The 14,412-nt window shown below is 39.0% G+C and overlaps 1 protein-coding gene across 3 annotated transcripts in view; it reads left to right on the top strand.

Moving 5' to 3' along the window:
- The window catches only part of dennd2b (DENN domain containing 2B), a 76,886-nt gene extending 62,689 nt beyond the window's left edge, over positions 1–14,197 (top strand). For all 3 annotated transcript variants that reach the window (XM_088611648.1, XM_088611649.1, XM_088611647.1), the window contains exons 15-20: positions 6,299–6,476; positions 8,501–8,542; positions 9,442–9,553; positions 10,685–10,924; positions 13,010–13,096; positions 13,531–14,197. In XM_088611648.1, the coding sequence (XP_088467774.1) occupies positions 6,299–6,476; positions 8,501–8,542; positions 9,442–9,553; positions 10,685–10,924; positions 13,010–13,096; positions 13,531–13,565 (694 nt within the window). In that variant the 3' untranslated portion in view covers positions 13,566–14,197. The remainder of the gene's footprint in view (positions 1–6,298; positions 6,477–8,500; positions 8,543–9,441; positions 9,554–10,684; positions 10,925–13,009; positions 13,097–13,530) is intronic.
- The last annotated feature ends 215 nt before the right edge of the window (positions 14,198–14,412 follow it).

Genomic DNA, 14,412 nt, shown 5'->3' with positions numbered 1-14,412 from the left:
GATCTACTTTCACTAGGATAAAAAGTTGTAAACTTGAGAAATGTATTGGACCTGAGGCTAAGTTGCAAAACTTGATCTGCCTGATGTGATATCCTGTCTGGGCATGATTTGAAGTATAAAGGGCCCATTAATTTTAATCTACATTTTATTTGTATGGTAATGTAAATAGGTATACTGAACATCAAGAAAGGATTGAGTTATAGTGATTATTTAGAGTACCTAAATAAAAAAGAACTCCACATTTTCCTCTCTCCTTGCTTCACTTGATTTATTATTTCTTATTTTTCTGGACCATGTGTTAACTAAGAAACACTGAATGAATATCACAGCTAGTAGAATAATAAACAAAAGACTTGCTGAACTGGTTACCAATGTGTGAGTAACTGGAACCACAGTAGCACAAAAAAAACAGGTTTACTTGCTCCTTGATTTTTTTAGCAGACCTCCTGTGGGGAAGCTCCCATTTAAAAAGAAGGAAATAAGAGATGGAAAATGTACAGTCACAAAAAATGGGGCACCCATCTTCTACCTGGGTGGGTTCTGTATTTAGAGCACCTTACGCTCAGAGGAAGACGCACAAAAACGGAAATTGTTGTGCGTCCCTGGAGATAATACTGTGCAACCCAATCCCAACATACTCTGCCAGCATAAAATGATGTATGACTCAGATGTCTGCAGCTTATATCCACTGGTGAAAATACAAAGGAAAGGTCTAGTGTAGGAAGCCTTTCCTACTTTTATGCCTGCAAGGTTAATGCTTAACCCTTCAATTGCAAATCCTAGACAAAAGATGATAGAAATTATTAAGGATATCTGTTCCTTGTGGTTGGATAGAATCTTGGCTTTGTATTTCGAACGATGTAGTTTCCTTCAAATTGTCAAGTGACAAGGAAGAGTTTGTCAAGAAGAAGCACTTAACAGTTTATCAAATGCCTTCTAGCCTTATAGTGTGCAATGTTTCCAGAGCATAGTTTCCTCAATGCTGTGTAATTAACATGAGAAAACAAAAGGAAACTATGCAGTTGGGAACAGAAACATGATTTATTTCAGCAGTTAGTGAAATATACAGTATGAAACTATTTTGTCATTCTCTTTGTTGACTAAACCAGAAAACCTGTATGAACCTCAGGTGACGTGAGTATCTTGTTAATGTAAACTCAGCAGAACGGAAGGACTTTGTTCTGAGATATTAAGAAACCCAGTTCTTTTCCCCCCACATATTCTATAGAGTACTGCTGCCTTATTGTATCTCATTGTGACTGAATGACTTTCCCTGCCGGCAGAAGTAACTGCTAGTGCAGATAATTGAATTGCCTTCCCTTGTCCGTAAACAGATTTTTGTTGAGCCTGAGCCCTTGGAAAAAGTATTCTGTTTCAGCAGTGCTCTAATATGTGAATGTATCCATTGTCCTTAGAAAATGCAGGGTGAGAGAACGTTCCATGACTGCATGCCTTTTCTCACGGCCATGGTGAATTAATCAAGAATTTTTTCAAGTCGAGCAAGCCTTTTTTTTTCTTGCAATCAGAAATGCTTGACTTGTAGAACTTTGGTTATTTACCGAGTCTAAAAGAAAGATGAGCGAGGTAACAATTAAATTAAACAGAATTAAACCAAGGGGGAGGTACTCCAGTGCACTTGTAGAACTCGGTGTCACAAGCTATAAAAAAGCCTACAGCTGTTCAAAACACTCAGATGCATTCAAGGTTACATTAGAAAGAGGTGATGTGATAGATTGTGAAGGGTTTTTGTTTGCTTTAGCTGTCCCTTTATTGACCAGAAATATTTGATATAGGCTTGTTTGCTTTAGTTGAGTGCCTTTATTATCCAGAAATGTTTTATATGACCTCTAGCTGGCATATTTGTGAAATGTTACAAAAATCTACTTTATAACTAATCCGGTTGTCCTAGAAGAAAACAAAAAAAACAATTGAAAAATATATTAAACCAATAAAATACATTTTTTGTACATGCATGGTTCCACAAGCAAATTTGCACCGGCTGACATCTCCTATATTTCTATCAAATATGAGCTCTGGCTCAGAAAGGGAACACAGTGTTTCTGGCCTATGAGAGCTGGTCAAAGTAAGATTATATGTAATCCAAAAACAGTCAACATGCCAGAGTGCCGTGATCCAAACTGAAAAGGAAGAGTCGGTCTTGGACAATAGATAATTCACCACCAAAAAACACCCAGTCATAACTAATCTAAGGACATAAACTTCATTGTGCCGAATGCATACCCATGATAAAATTTAACTGTAACTTGGTTTTAGCAAGTGTATAGAAAAATAAGCAACTGCTCTAGACAGATTTGTCTATTATGGTACCTTTACTGATAATCTTACTGTTTTTTATTTCTAAAACAAATACATACACTCACATTTTTCTCTAAAACCACCTTGATTTCCATGTACCTGAATCTGAATCAATTTGGAGGCAGCTGTACAGCAGAGATAATGCTGTAGTAGTACTGTATAGCTGCGCATGTATTAGATTGAATACTTTTTCAATAGTGCAAGCCAGTATGATGAGTGGTGATTACACACATAGAACAAAAACATTACATATTTACATAGGAATCCTCTTTATTCCACCGTGCTGTTTTGGGTCACACCTTAACATCATGCTGGTTCAATTTACCTTCCTTATTTTATTTCTCGTGGCTCATACATCTTTAGGATTTTGACTTTGTTTTTCTGTGTCTGTTTTGTTGTTAGATAGAACTGATCTATCTCCTAGATGAGGTTGTCCTGGAAATGAAAGCCACTGAAGCATCTCCATCTCAATTCTTTTCTGTTAATTTTCTCATTTTTTCCAAATTGTACTAATTGCATTCTGCAGCTGAGTCGGTTCACAAAGCAGGCAGTGGGAGAGAACACATTAATACTTCTCAGTAAACGTCCAGCTGGGACACTAACCTAACAGGAAGGTCTATTCTATTAAAATAGCACATTCACACTGTTCACACACTCCTCCGCTGCCTTCTAGCTTTGACCTCTGTTGCCACTAACTTCAGCCCTTCTCGTCATCCCTGACACCATGTCAAAAAACCTTTCTGATTTTAGCAGAATGGATAGGCTGTTGAAGTGCCTTCCTGTACTTCCTGTCCATATCATAGCTCTGTTTGTGGGTCTTGTCCACAGATTGTTTAGATACATGATCCCTGTTGTCAGCGGTGATGCTGATGGGAGTTTTTTTCTCCCTGCTCCTACATCTCTATTTTATAAGCATGAGAGTTGGGTCTGTAGTAGGGGATTAATTTTAATTAATTAGTGTAACTGTTTATACAAATCATTTCCTACTCTGCATTCTAAAAATTCAAAACCGTTGTCCTTTATTTTCATTAAAAATGAAATGATACATAAGGGAAGAATTAATAATTCTTTATTTCCTGGGAATCTGCAAAGACTTCCACATCCCTTAAACCCACTGATGTACACTGTCATTCCCAATCTGTCATGCCTCCGAAGTTCCCACTTGTTATGTGTTCTTGCCAGCACTAAAAACGGCTTCTGAATGGTAGGTTCATTGTAAAAAAAAACACTAACTTGTCTACAACTTCACATTATTTCATAGCACTAAAAGTGTTTTTTTGGGTCTGTCCTTATGGTTTTGTTACACCAGAATGATATGTTCCCATGGGAGTTTTTTGTTTGACAGCTAAAGTGTAGTGTTTCTTGTAATCACAGTAATCTGCATAGTTTTATTCAGCCTGCAGCAAAGATTTAGAACCATGCAGCCCACGTTCCATGTTCTAGCATGTTAATGTCGAGTCGGGAAGCCATTCAAACACTTTGTATGCTGTTTAATTAAATACTAATTAAAGGTAGATCACTACACTTGATTTCTTGGTCAGACTAATTCAAAACATACTCTAGAGTTAAGATTTTTTTCAAAGTATTTCCTTACTCACAATTAAACCTTTGTTAAATTAACAAGTCTTATCGTATTTAACCCTCCGCAGCTTGATTTTGTAATCATTGATTGACATTTATCATTGAAAACAATTATTGAGAAATAAAATATGTGGTTTGCAGGTGTTTTTGTGAGTTTTGCATCACCTTAGCGAGAATAAACATACTGTATGTTATTTTGATAATGCCAGAGCTTTTGTGTTTAAAACGACAGATTACCCCTATGTGTGTGCTTTGACTTGGCTCATCTGCGCTCAGTGTTGTGCTTCATCACTGTAAGTGTTTTCGAGAAGGAAGACAGTGTTAGACATGGATCAACTGATTGCCACTTTCTGAGTAACTGTCCATGTCATCGTTGAGTTGACAGAAGTCCAAGGCCACAGGCCAAAGCCGGATGAAGGAGACCAGTGGTTATTACTGCCTTTGAACTTCTGGACAAGAACTATTTATATAAACTGTGCATGACCCAGTGGAGTACAGATTATAGAGAGATACAGGATTTGGTAAGAAAACAGCAGTGCTCCTCAAACGTGGGAACAGCTCTGTAAAAAAGTACAAACACATATCATATAGAGGTTTGGTTTCATCAAGACCTCTGTAAAGTATGCAGAGTTAAAAGAGTCATTCTTTTATGTGGAGTCGCTGGTGTACAGTGCTTGATCATGTTTGATCATGAATCTTCACAAATGTTAATAACCTCTTTAAAATGTTTTTTCACATAGCTTTATAGTTTATTTTGGTTCGTCTATGTAATTATACACTGTGGGGAAAAAAGGCAGTGTCAGTGTTCACAAACTCGTGAGAGTGAACATGTTGCTGGTGATTGTGTATTAACTTAAGCTATAAAGCTTTACCATCAATCTGCCTTCCAGGATGCCAATTCCAAATCAAAAGAGGTTTTGACCTTTTATAGTGGGAATGAGACCAAAAAAAGGACAAGACCCAAATGACACATAAATAAATGTTTTTGCACAGAGCATTGAAAAACATCTGATTGATGCTGTTTTTTTATTGTGGAGAACAAAATCTGAATTAAACCATGGTTCTTCGTGAGAGCTGTCCCATTTCCAATGTCTATTTCTGATTCATGTTATAAGAGGGTGCAGTAGAATATGGGATGGGGTATTAAGCAGGACGGAACGCAATCCTAATCAGAGAGATAAAATAAAGGGATAGAGGTTATAATGAATATAGCAGAAAGAACAAATTCCAGACAAAGACAATGTGTCCTTATTGTATCTGAACAGTAGATGCTAACAGTGATGGGATATACTGTCGTTTTTCCCAAGTGAAACTCTTTGATGTCCAAGAGTTACAGCTTGTAGAGGCCTGAGCAGGTAAGGAGGAGAGTCGTCAAAGTGACTCCAAGTTTGATATGTAACTAGTTTAGACACGCCAGGGCTGGATAAATGTAGTAAAAGAAAGATTTTTCTCCCAGGTAATAACACTAAACTGAAGAGCGAGGGAGCCATTTTGTTGAAGGAGTGTGCAACTCACCAGTAACAGCTCAGTCCTGTTGGCATACTGTACTACTGAATCAGGACACATCCTCTTCTTCAGGAACAATTGTAAAACAAGGTTTATCTATTTGACTCCTTGCATAGTTTATAGGCTGAAGGATCCAGTCAAACCTTCTGAGAAGAATCTTTGAATTACTCAGAGTAAGATTTCATTTCAGCAACAGAGACAGCCTGACTGAAGAGTAGAGAGTTATTTTCTGGTTTGAGACAAAGAATATCTTGCTGTGTGTTTGGCTGTCAGCATTGATGTCAGCCAAAGAGGGATTGAAATCTGAATTAGCCATGTAGCTATTTGGACAGACTGTCATCTTGGTTTTGCACTCTAACAGTAAATGTCACAGTAAAAATATATTGTTTTTTTCGTATCTTGTAAACAAAGCGACCTTAAACTGACAAATGAAATCACTTTGCATCACCTAGGCTATGTGATGTATAATATGCAATCAAGTAAAGAGACTGTTCACACCCAATCACATTTACAGCATATTTAACATGCAGTCAGTGAACGCATAACATTCTTATCTGCAGAACACCCATTGTGTTCTCTTTACGAAGATTTGAAAAACCTAGTGAAAAGCAATGAAGGGACTTTGGAACTAGGCCCAAGTGATTGCTCTTGTCACACACTGAAGCTTGCCTTCCCCTTGGCAGTGTTCGATGGGTCTGAAGCAGACGTGAAAGTGTCCTTTCCACCAGCCCAGGGTCTGCCACTGGCTGGGACAGGGAAACGTTGAGGGTTATATGGAAGGCCAAGCGGTAATGCACAGTTGCGCTTCTCGTCTGATAGGCGTTGTGTGAACTGAGCGGAAGAGGCCGTGCCGCCGCTGTCTGACTGACCTTGTGTCACTGGGCTTTCTCTGCAGCACCCTGTCCAGCTGTGTGCATGCAGTGGTGGCCCTGCTCTACCCCTTCTCCTGGCAGCACACCTTCATCCCCGTCCTGCCTGCCTCCATGGTGGACATCGTCTGCTGCCCAACCCCCTTCCTGGTGGGCCTGCTGTCCACGTCCCTCCCCAAGCTGAAGGAACTTCCTGTGGAGGAGGTGAGACGCTTCCCCCCAGTCACAAAGACACTACGTTCAAGTGCTGGTGAAATACCTATTTTAAAGCTCTAAGCTTCATCACAAAGCTGTACAGTTAGCCTAGTGTAATGGATTAATTATTTCTGACAATTAAAGATATTTAGAAAAGTACTTTAATTAAATTAATTTTAAATCAGGTACAAATACTTCTATATATGTGTAAATATATTCTATATAGAAACAAGATTTAGAAAAAGCTAAATTAGCATCTAAATTTATACCCAATGGCCCGTGGGAGGTTTGTTTTAAAATATATTTGTCGACGTGTCTGAATTTAGTACTTGGCTTTTCAAAAAGAAGGTTGGGCCTGTGTGGCTTTTGGTGTATCATTGTGGAGTACAGTGTATTGTTTTTATTCACAGATATGACAGGGGTTGAAAATGCTGTGTTACAGTCTCTCTGGAAATGTTTGATCTATTAACCTTTGGAGGCCTTTGTTCAGTGTCCAACAAAGATCTTGTTGGATTTTCCACGTCTCACAACAGAGTCATGAGCCAGTTGTCCTGTCTCATTTTGTATGTTTAGGACGTAACTGGGGTCATTTTTATCTTTTGCATATTAGCTTGAAGTGCCGACAGTCTTGGTAGGCTGAGCAAATCTTGAGGCATCCAAATCATAAGAAAACCTGGGAGAAAACTCACGAGATGCTAATTAGAGCCATTGCCTTGGGGACCTAGTTTAGCAACAAGGAAACTGACCCATTTGAAAGTTTGCACAGCATCCAAAAACTCCAATCTGGCATCCTGTCAAGATAGCTACAAAAGGTTTTCACTGCGGAAATTAATTTTGCTACAGCAACAAATGCTCTTTGGGGGCATTGAATGTTTTATTTCTTGGTCTAATAAACAATCTGCGGATCAGAGGAAGAATTCTTCTACTGATATCTTCTGGAGGCTTTGTTTTTGTGCTTTTAACTTGGTGGAGAAGGGACTTAAAGAGCGCTGCGACATTTAACTACTGAAAAACTGATGTGATCTTGTTAGAGGCTGTGATTAAGGTGACATCAACTCTTCATCATAAATATACACTACATACAGCTGCCATTAAGTACGTTCTGTGAAATAAAATGTTTAAGAACTGTTACCGAGGTAATAATGTTATGAACTATATGCCAAATAATTGTATTAACCTGAGAGAATACACAATATGTTAATTTTTGTTATCAAAGTGTTCTCAAGTGTCCATTATCAGGATGCTATTTATTTTACACAGCAGAATAAGCAATTCTATTGGATCATTTTTTCCCTGGGTCACAACTATAAAAGATGAGCAGAGAGCAGCTTTCAACTTTTTTGTTAAGTAGAACTGGTAATGGTTCCAGCTGAAATTACTCAGATTGATGTACTTTCATTTAAACACACTTGAAGGTTAGCATTCATTGCAGAACACACTTTCTAAAAAATATGTTCATATTTTCTGATTTAATACTAAATGGATGTATTCATACTAAAACGGGAAAACAAATCATTAAGGAAGAATCACATGCTACTGGAGCACATGGCCTGCTTTCCTCACACGGCCCGGCAGCCCCAGCTGCAGCTGCAGCTCATCTGGTTCCAGTGCAGTCTCAGTAGTTGGGTCTTGCCCTTGTGGGTTTGGCACCAGATTGCTGGGGAGGAGAAGCCGCCAGTCGTGTTTATACACAGAGCCTGGCTGTTGGTGACCTTGTGTAGTATGTTTGGATCTGCCCTTGCATGTGCACAACACAAAATTGATCTAACCAGATGTCTGTTGCTTCAGAAGCAATGAAATAGAGGCTGGCTGACCAAACGTAATGGAACAATTATGGAACGAACAATTGATTTTTACATGTGCTGACCCCTGATGCTTTTCTTAAAGTCTGAATTATGGTTAGCTTGTCACTCGGCATCAGGCCCGGTACAATTGACAGATTATTACACGGGGTGTTTAGCCTGGGTGCTTGCCTGTTGGGTATTCCAGAAACATTTTGGTAACCATTTTTTTCTCCTCTTTCTGTAATTTAGGCTTTAATGGTGGACTTGGGAACAGATCGTTTCATTCGACAGGTAAGCATCAACCTTAACATAATTGAAAGATGGCGGTCGGGACACAATACAGTTTCTTTCCCTGTCCTGTTGCTGCTAAAGACATAGTCCCCTTCTTGCTGACATTACATCTCCCTGATTACGATGTGCTCTGCAAAGATCTTTGCAATTACCGTCAGCCTTCATACATCTCGTATTCATATTTTTAAGACCTCGTTTGCACAAATTCCACCCCCGTTTAGTGACTTCTTACAGGAATTCCCAGAATTAAATGTCCACCCATGGCTTAACGGCACAGTCAAACAGTTTCTGCTATAAACCTCACAAACACCACTGTGCTGCTTAAGCACATCACACGATGCTTCCAACATGTTTGCAACAAGCAGACATAGTCCTCCAGTCCATGTGACCTTCAGTGAATCACAATCAGAGCCACAAGACTATTGTTCTCTGTCAATTCCAGGCGCTCATGTCATTTTGATTAATAGGATGCCAGCCTGGCTTGTACCCAATCCAGAAACAACCCTACAATTTCACAGTCCATGGCTGACTCTGTGGCAGGAAGCTAACACTGTGTTAGTGTGGTAATAAAGCCAGAGGTCTCAGTATTGCCTCTTTGAGATGTTAACACTGCTCAAGTGGCCCTTCGTTTATTTTAGAATTTGTAAGATGAATGTTAGAGAAAAATATCTTCTTTTCCAAAGAGCCCTGTAGAAAGTTAATGAAAATTCCCTTTCGTTTAGAACACATTTTTAAGTTGTATTTTCAAATCCTCATCATCTTCTTAACTTGTTTTCTAGACTTTCTAGAAAAAAAAAACTTTCTATTATGAACAAGTAACTTGAACTGCACAAAATGTTTGGTTTTGGAGCCTTTTATCCACATTTGTTACTGATTATGATTTTCATTCTGCTCTTTAGATGGATGATGAGGCCACATTGTTGCCACGGAAACTACAGGCTGCTCTGGAGCAAGCACTGGAACAGAGAAATGACCTAATCAGTCAGGACTCAGACAGCGAATCAGACGAAGGTAAAGACACTCGTCATAACTCTCAGAAAATGTCATTGTTATCCCAGGATACTGTACTGCCCTTACTAAAATAGCAACACTGCAAAACATTTTGTGCAAGGCTATACTGTGATACACATTGTTATGTATTGTAGGACATATGCACACACAAGGATTTCCAGTAAGGGTACACTGTGTAAGTATTGAAGTATTTAAAGGCATTAGAGCCTTATAACACTGAATGTTTGTGGGACACTTCAGAATAGGGAAATGTGAATGAAAATCACATGTAAGATTTGATATCCAGTTTCCTAAATATTAAGATTATTGAAATTAGATATGTTAGCTCAATTTATCATGAAATTCAGTTGAAGTGCATCAGATTGGAAACCAAATTGTGGTAAAAGGTTCATAAGGAAATAAACCCGATACCTTTTAAGACAGATCTTTCCTAATCCAGCTTTGGTTTTGTGTTGTTCGGAACAATTGTTTTCTAAGAAGGAACAATAAACTTCAGCTTCCACAATAGAATAATTCACACAAAAAAGAATGGATAATTCCTGGCAGAGAATGATGAGCCTGACAGCAAGTATTTCTGCTATGCTCACATCGTTGTGTGTTGGCAGGAAAAGTGAAAACGTTCCTCTGCCTTTTCCTCTACAGGAAAATAGATTTGCTCAGTCCCCTTCTCTTTTAACTTAGTCCAGAGCCACATGATACAGAGCCATTTAATAAGAATAAGAATAACAGTTGCACTTTAATTATGCCTTCTTTCTGAAGTGCTAAATTTCTGTGTATATTTCTGTTTCTGAGTGCAATACATGAAAATAATCTCTGTTATCCACCCATTTTCTATCTGATTGATCAGTACAGGGACAATGGGGAGGCACAGCCTATCCCAGCAAGCAATGGGTGAAGGCAGGATACACCCTGGACAGGACACTAGTCCATCGCAGGGCACACAGACATGCTCACACTCGAACCAGGGCCAGGTTTTCCTGGAGTTAATCAACCTGCCAGTACAGTATATCTTTGGTCTGTGAGAGGAACCCCATGCAAATACAGGGAGAACATACAAACTCCCCAGAGACGGCACCCCAGTGCTAACCACTGCACCGGCCTCAATTCTTTTATGTTCTCTTTAAATCTTAGAAAGCAACACCTTGAACAGTGTGGTGTCAGAGGCCTTCATCCGCTTCTTCCTGGAGACCATCGGACACTATTCCCTCTTCCTCACCCAGAACGAGAGAGGGGAGCGGGTGTTTCAGAGGGAGGCCTTCCGGAAGTCTGTGGCTTCCAAGAGTATCCGTCGCTTCCTGGGAGTGTTCATGGAGTCCCAGATGTTTGCTGGGTTCATCCAGGACCGGGAGCTGAGGAAATGCAGGGCCAAAGGTACAGTAGCTCCTATCACTGCAGGAGGTGCCTTCAGTATGATGACATGGTAAACTGAGACTCCTGCTTATTTGTTATTAAAAACCTACCTGGCGCTGTTCATAAGAGAAGAGGTGTTAATTACAGAGGCATTCCTAAAATCCTTGTTTTAATTTATGTGCTGAAGCCGTTTCTCATTTCTCTTCTTGATCTGCTGTGTGTTGGTGTAGAAAGGTTTTTGCAAAAAAAAAAACAAGGTTCCCCTCCTGTACACAGCTCACTTTGGGATGGAAAAGCACCATGAAATCCCAGGAGCGACTAATTTGTATAAAAACATTGTAAGAAATTACACCTTGTCATATGGTAGTTGCCATGTTGTTGTTTTTTCCTCAAAGGTAGTTTGTCGATCTGGAAAATACCAGGGTAGAAGATGTTATTGATAATGACAAACCTTGCTAGTTTCTTGGATGGGAGACCTCCTGGGAAAAACTAAGGTTGCTGCTGGAAGAGGTGTTAGTGGGGCCAGCAGGGGGTGCTCACCCTGTGGTCCATGTGGGTCCTAATGCCCCAGTATAGTGATGGGGACACTATACTGTAAACAGGCGCCGTCCTTCGGATGAGACGTAAAACCGAGGTCCTGACTCTCTGTGGTCATTAAAAATCCCAGGGCGCTTCTCGAAAAGAGTAGGGGTGTACCCCCGGTGTCCTGGCCAAATTTCCAATTGGCCCTTACCAATCATGGCCTCCTAATACTCCCCCTCTATGAATTGGCTACATTACTCTGCTCTCCTCCCCACTGATAGCTGATGTGTGGTGAGCGTTCTGGCGCACTATGGCTGCCGTCGCATCATCCAGGTGGATGCTGCACATTGGTGGTGGTGGAGGGGAGTCCCCATTACCTGTAAAGCGCTTTGAGTGGAGTGTCCAGAAAAGCGCTATATAAGTGTAAGCAATTATTATTATTATTATTGGTTTGATTTCTTTTTCCACCACTTTCTCCGTCTACTGGGGTCACAAAAATATTTCTCTTAAAAAGGATTTTAGTGCCCCCTTATGGTATATTGGAACACTATCAGCTTTACTGACAGCAATGTTTTAGAGTAGTGGTTCCTATGTGAAGGTTTATGGCAGTTAGAATATTAGGGAGTTAGCACTGTTTCATTAACAATATTAAAACCAACATTTTTTATTCTGTGACATTAAATATATACCCATCAGATTGATAAAAAAACCTTCACCACATCTTTTTTTAATCTTCCAATATTGAGTGGTAGAGAACATTTTAATAGGATTCAGCTGGTTGTGCATCATTGGTGGAAAATGGCAGTTTTGAACATATGTGGTTTCTTTTTTAACCATATTTCATTCCACCTCTATAAAACAAGTACTCTGAAAAGGAAATACACGTTTAATGCACATTTTTACATTTAACCGATGGAATATGATTTTGTTCTTAAAGACTATAGGCCATTGTGCTTTTGTGTATGTGCAGAATTTCAGCGCTCAAGGCTTTTATTACCATCAACAATTTACTTCCACATTTGTCAACTGCCATTGCTGTCTTCTCCAGTCTTTGTTACTCCAGTTGTTCATGATGAATAGCCCACACGAAAAGCCATGCAAGATTGCTGTATTAGGATGACCATGTTCTGAAACTAAAAAGCATCTTATTCAATCAACCCTGAAGGCCCAGTTTCTAAGGGTGAATTTAACACTTAACTATGGCATAAATTAACTAATAGTCTATCATGAATCACAGATTTACATTTCTTTTGAGGACCACTGAACTCTTTTCAGTTGACACTTTACCACTCTATAGCAGAACCAGGCAGCAATTAGGGTTCTGTACAAATTTTGGATAAGACACTGCTGGCGTGCTCATGAGCACGGTAGTATATCAAGCAGATTGAATATGTGAAACGTATAGTAAGAGCTTCTAGATGTTAATACGCTTTTATAAAAAAACTGACACTTGTATTAACCAGTGAACACTGCATGTGAAAATGAACATATGCAGTAAAAAGTATAAGCCCTGCTTTACCCAGAAACGTGAATTGCATGTATGCAGATGTTATTGTGAAGACCGATTTTTTATTTCCCTACCAGGTCTCTTTGAACAGAGGGTAGAGCAGTATTTAGAAGAGCTGCCCGACACTGAGCAGAGTGGTGTGAATAAATTTCTGAAAGGACTTGGTGAGTATTATTGCACTATAGGGACATGCGTCTAGCAGCACTTTCTCAGTATTATGGCTGCTTTAGATGGAAAGACGAAAACAGAGCAGCGTCACAGGAAGCTGTTGTGGTAGTAAGGGTCACATATGCCAAGCTGTTCTCAAGGACAGAACACAGTGATGGAAATATTTATGCAAAACTTATTCCAGCTTTCTGTTCTAAGTTCTATTAGAATACAAGGATACAAATTTAACTCGATACATCTCATTCTAAATGTCAAGAAAGCTGATACAATATACAAAGATTTCCCATAAATATTAATCTTCAGAATAGTCTTGAATGACATTCAAGATTTTATTTACAGGTCAAATCAGTAATTTAAACTTCCAGTCTGCTAAAAGTGTCATTCTCCTTGTGCATATTTTAAGATGACTCCAATGCATTTTATTTTTCAGGAAGTAAAATGAAGTTCCTTCACAAGAAGAACTAAAGAAGCCACATTCTACTGTACTTTTGAACCAAATGTCAAGACCAAGGAGCCTTGTACAAACGTCTATTGCAAACCGTGCACATTTGAAAACTTAAATTTATTCAAAAATCAATTTCTTGTACAGCAAAGTTTTCAAGCTGCAAGACATTATGTAAATAGTTCACTGTAAGCTGGCTGCCATACTATTTTAAATGACTTTACTTAGGCCTGTGGTAATTATTTTGTATATGACCGAATAAAACAGGTGCTCATTATAATAGGATGAGTTGGTAGTGTATGCATGGATGGTACAATTTAATGTGCATTTGACTGTTGCAGAATAACCACTGGTTTAACAGAATGCTTGAGGAGAATCCAGTCTGTTCAGTGAAAATGAAACAAATGAGCGCAAGCCTACATGCTATATTATTGCTTTATTAGTTTGAGAAGCTTTCCTCATCACAAACGAGGTACTCTGCAAGTCAGAAATCCCCATGTAATTTCAATAGCTCTCAGTCAGTAAACCGTTTTGTACATGTAATGCACTACTTAAAACATATGAAGAAAATTATCTGCTATTTGTCTCGTGTCTGTGATCAATTTTACAACTGGTAACTGTCAAATATGTAAAATTTACAGAAAATAAAGTGTGTAAGAATAATTGTATTGTAGCTCAGTATTAGTTGTTTGATGCACTCACTGGTCTACAGTGCGGACAATATGAAACCTGCTGACCACTTATAAATAATTAAGTTCTAAAATAATACCCTGCCTTTTCAAAAATTATATCAAATTCCAGATGGTGTTTGAAGGATATAGCACTGAGATAAAAGTGAACACTTGAGTCTAACAAATGCCAAACCACTTC

This window comes from Lepisosteus platostomus, chromosome 18 (assembly GCF_059453375.1).
Source record: "Lepisosteus platostomus isolate fLepPlt1 chromosome 18, fLepPlt1.hap1, whole genome shotgun sequence".
NCBI lineage: Eukaryota > Metazoa > Chordata > Actinopteri > Semionotiformes > Lepisosteidae > Lepisosteus > Lepisosteus platostomus.
The sequence above is the reverse complement of the archived record's forward strand: the minus strand, read 5'-3'. Positions and strand labels throughout refer to the sequence as shown.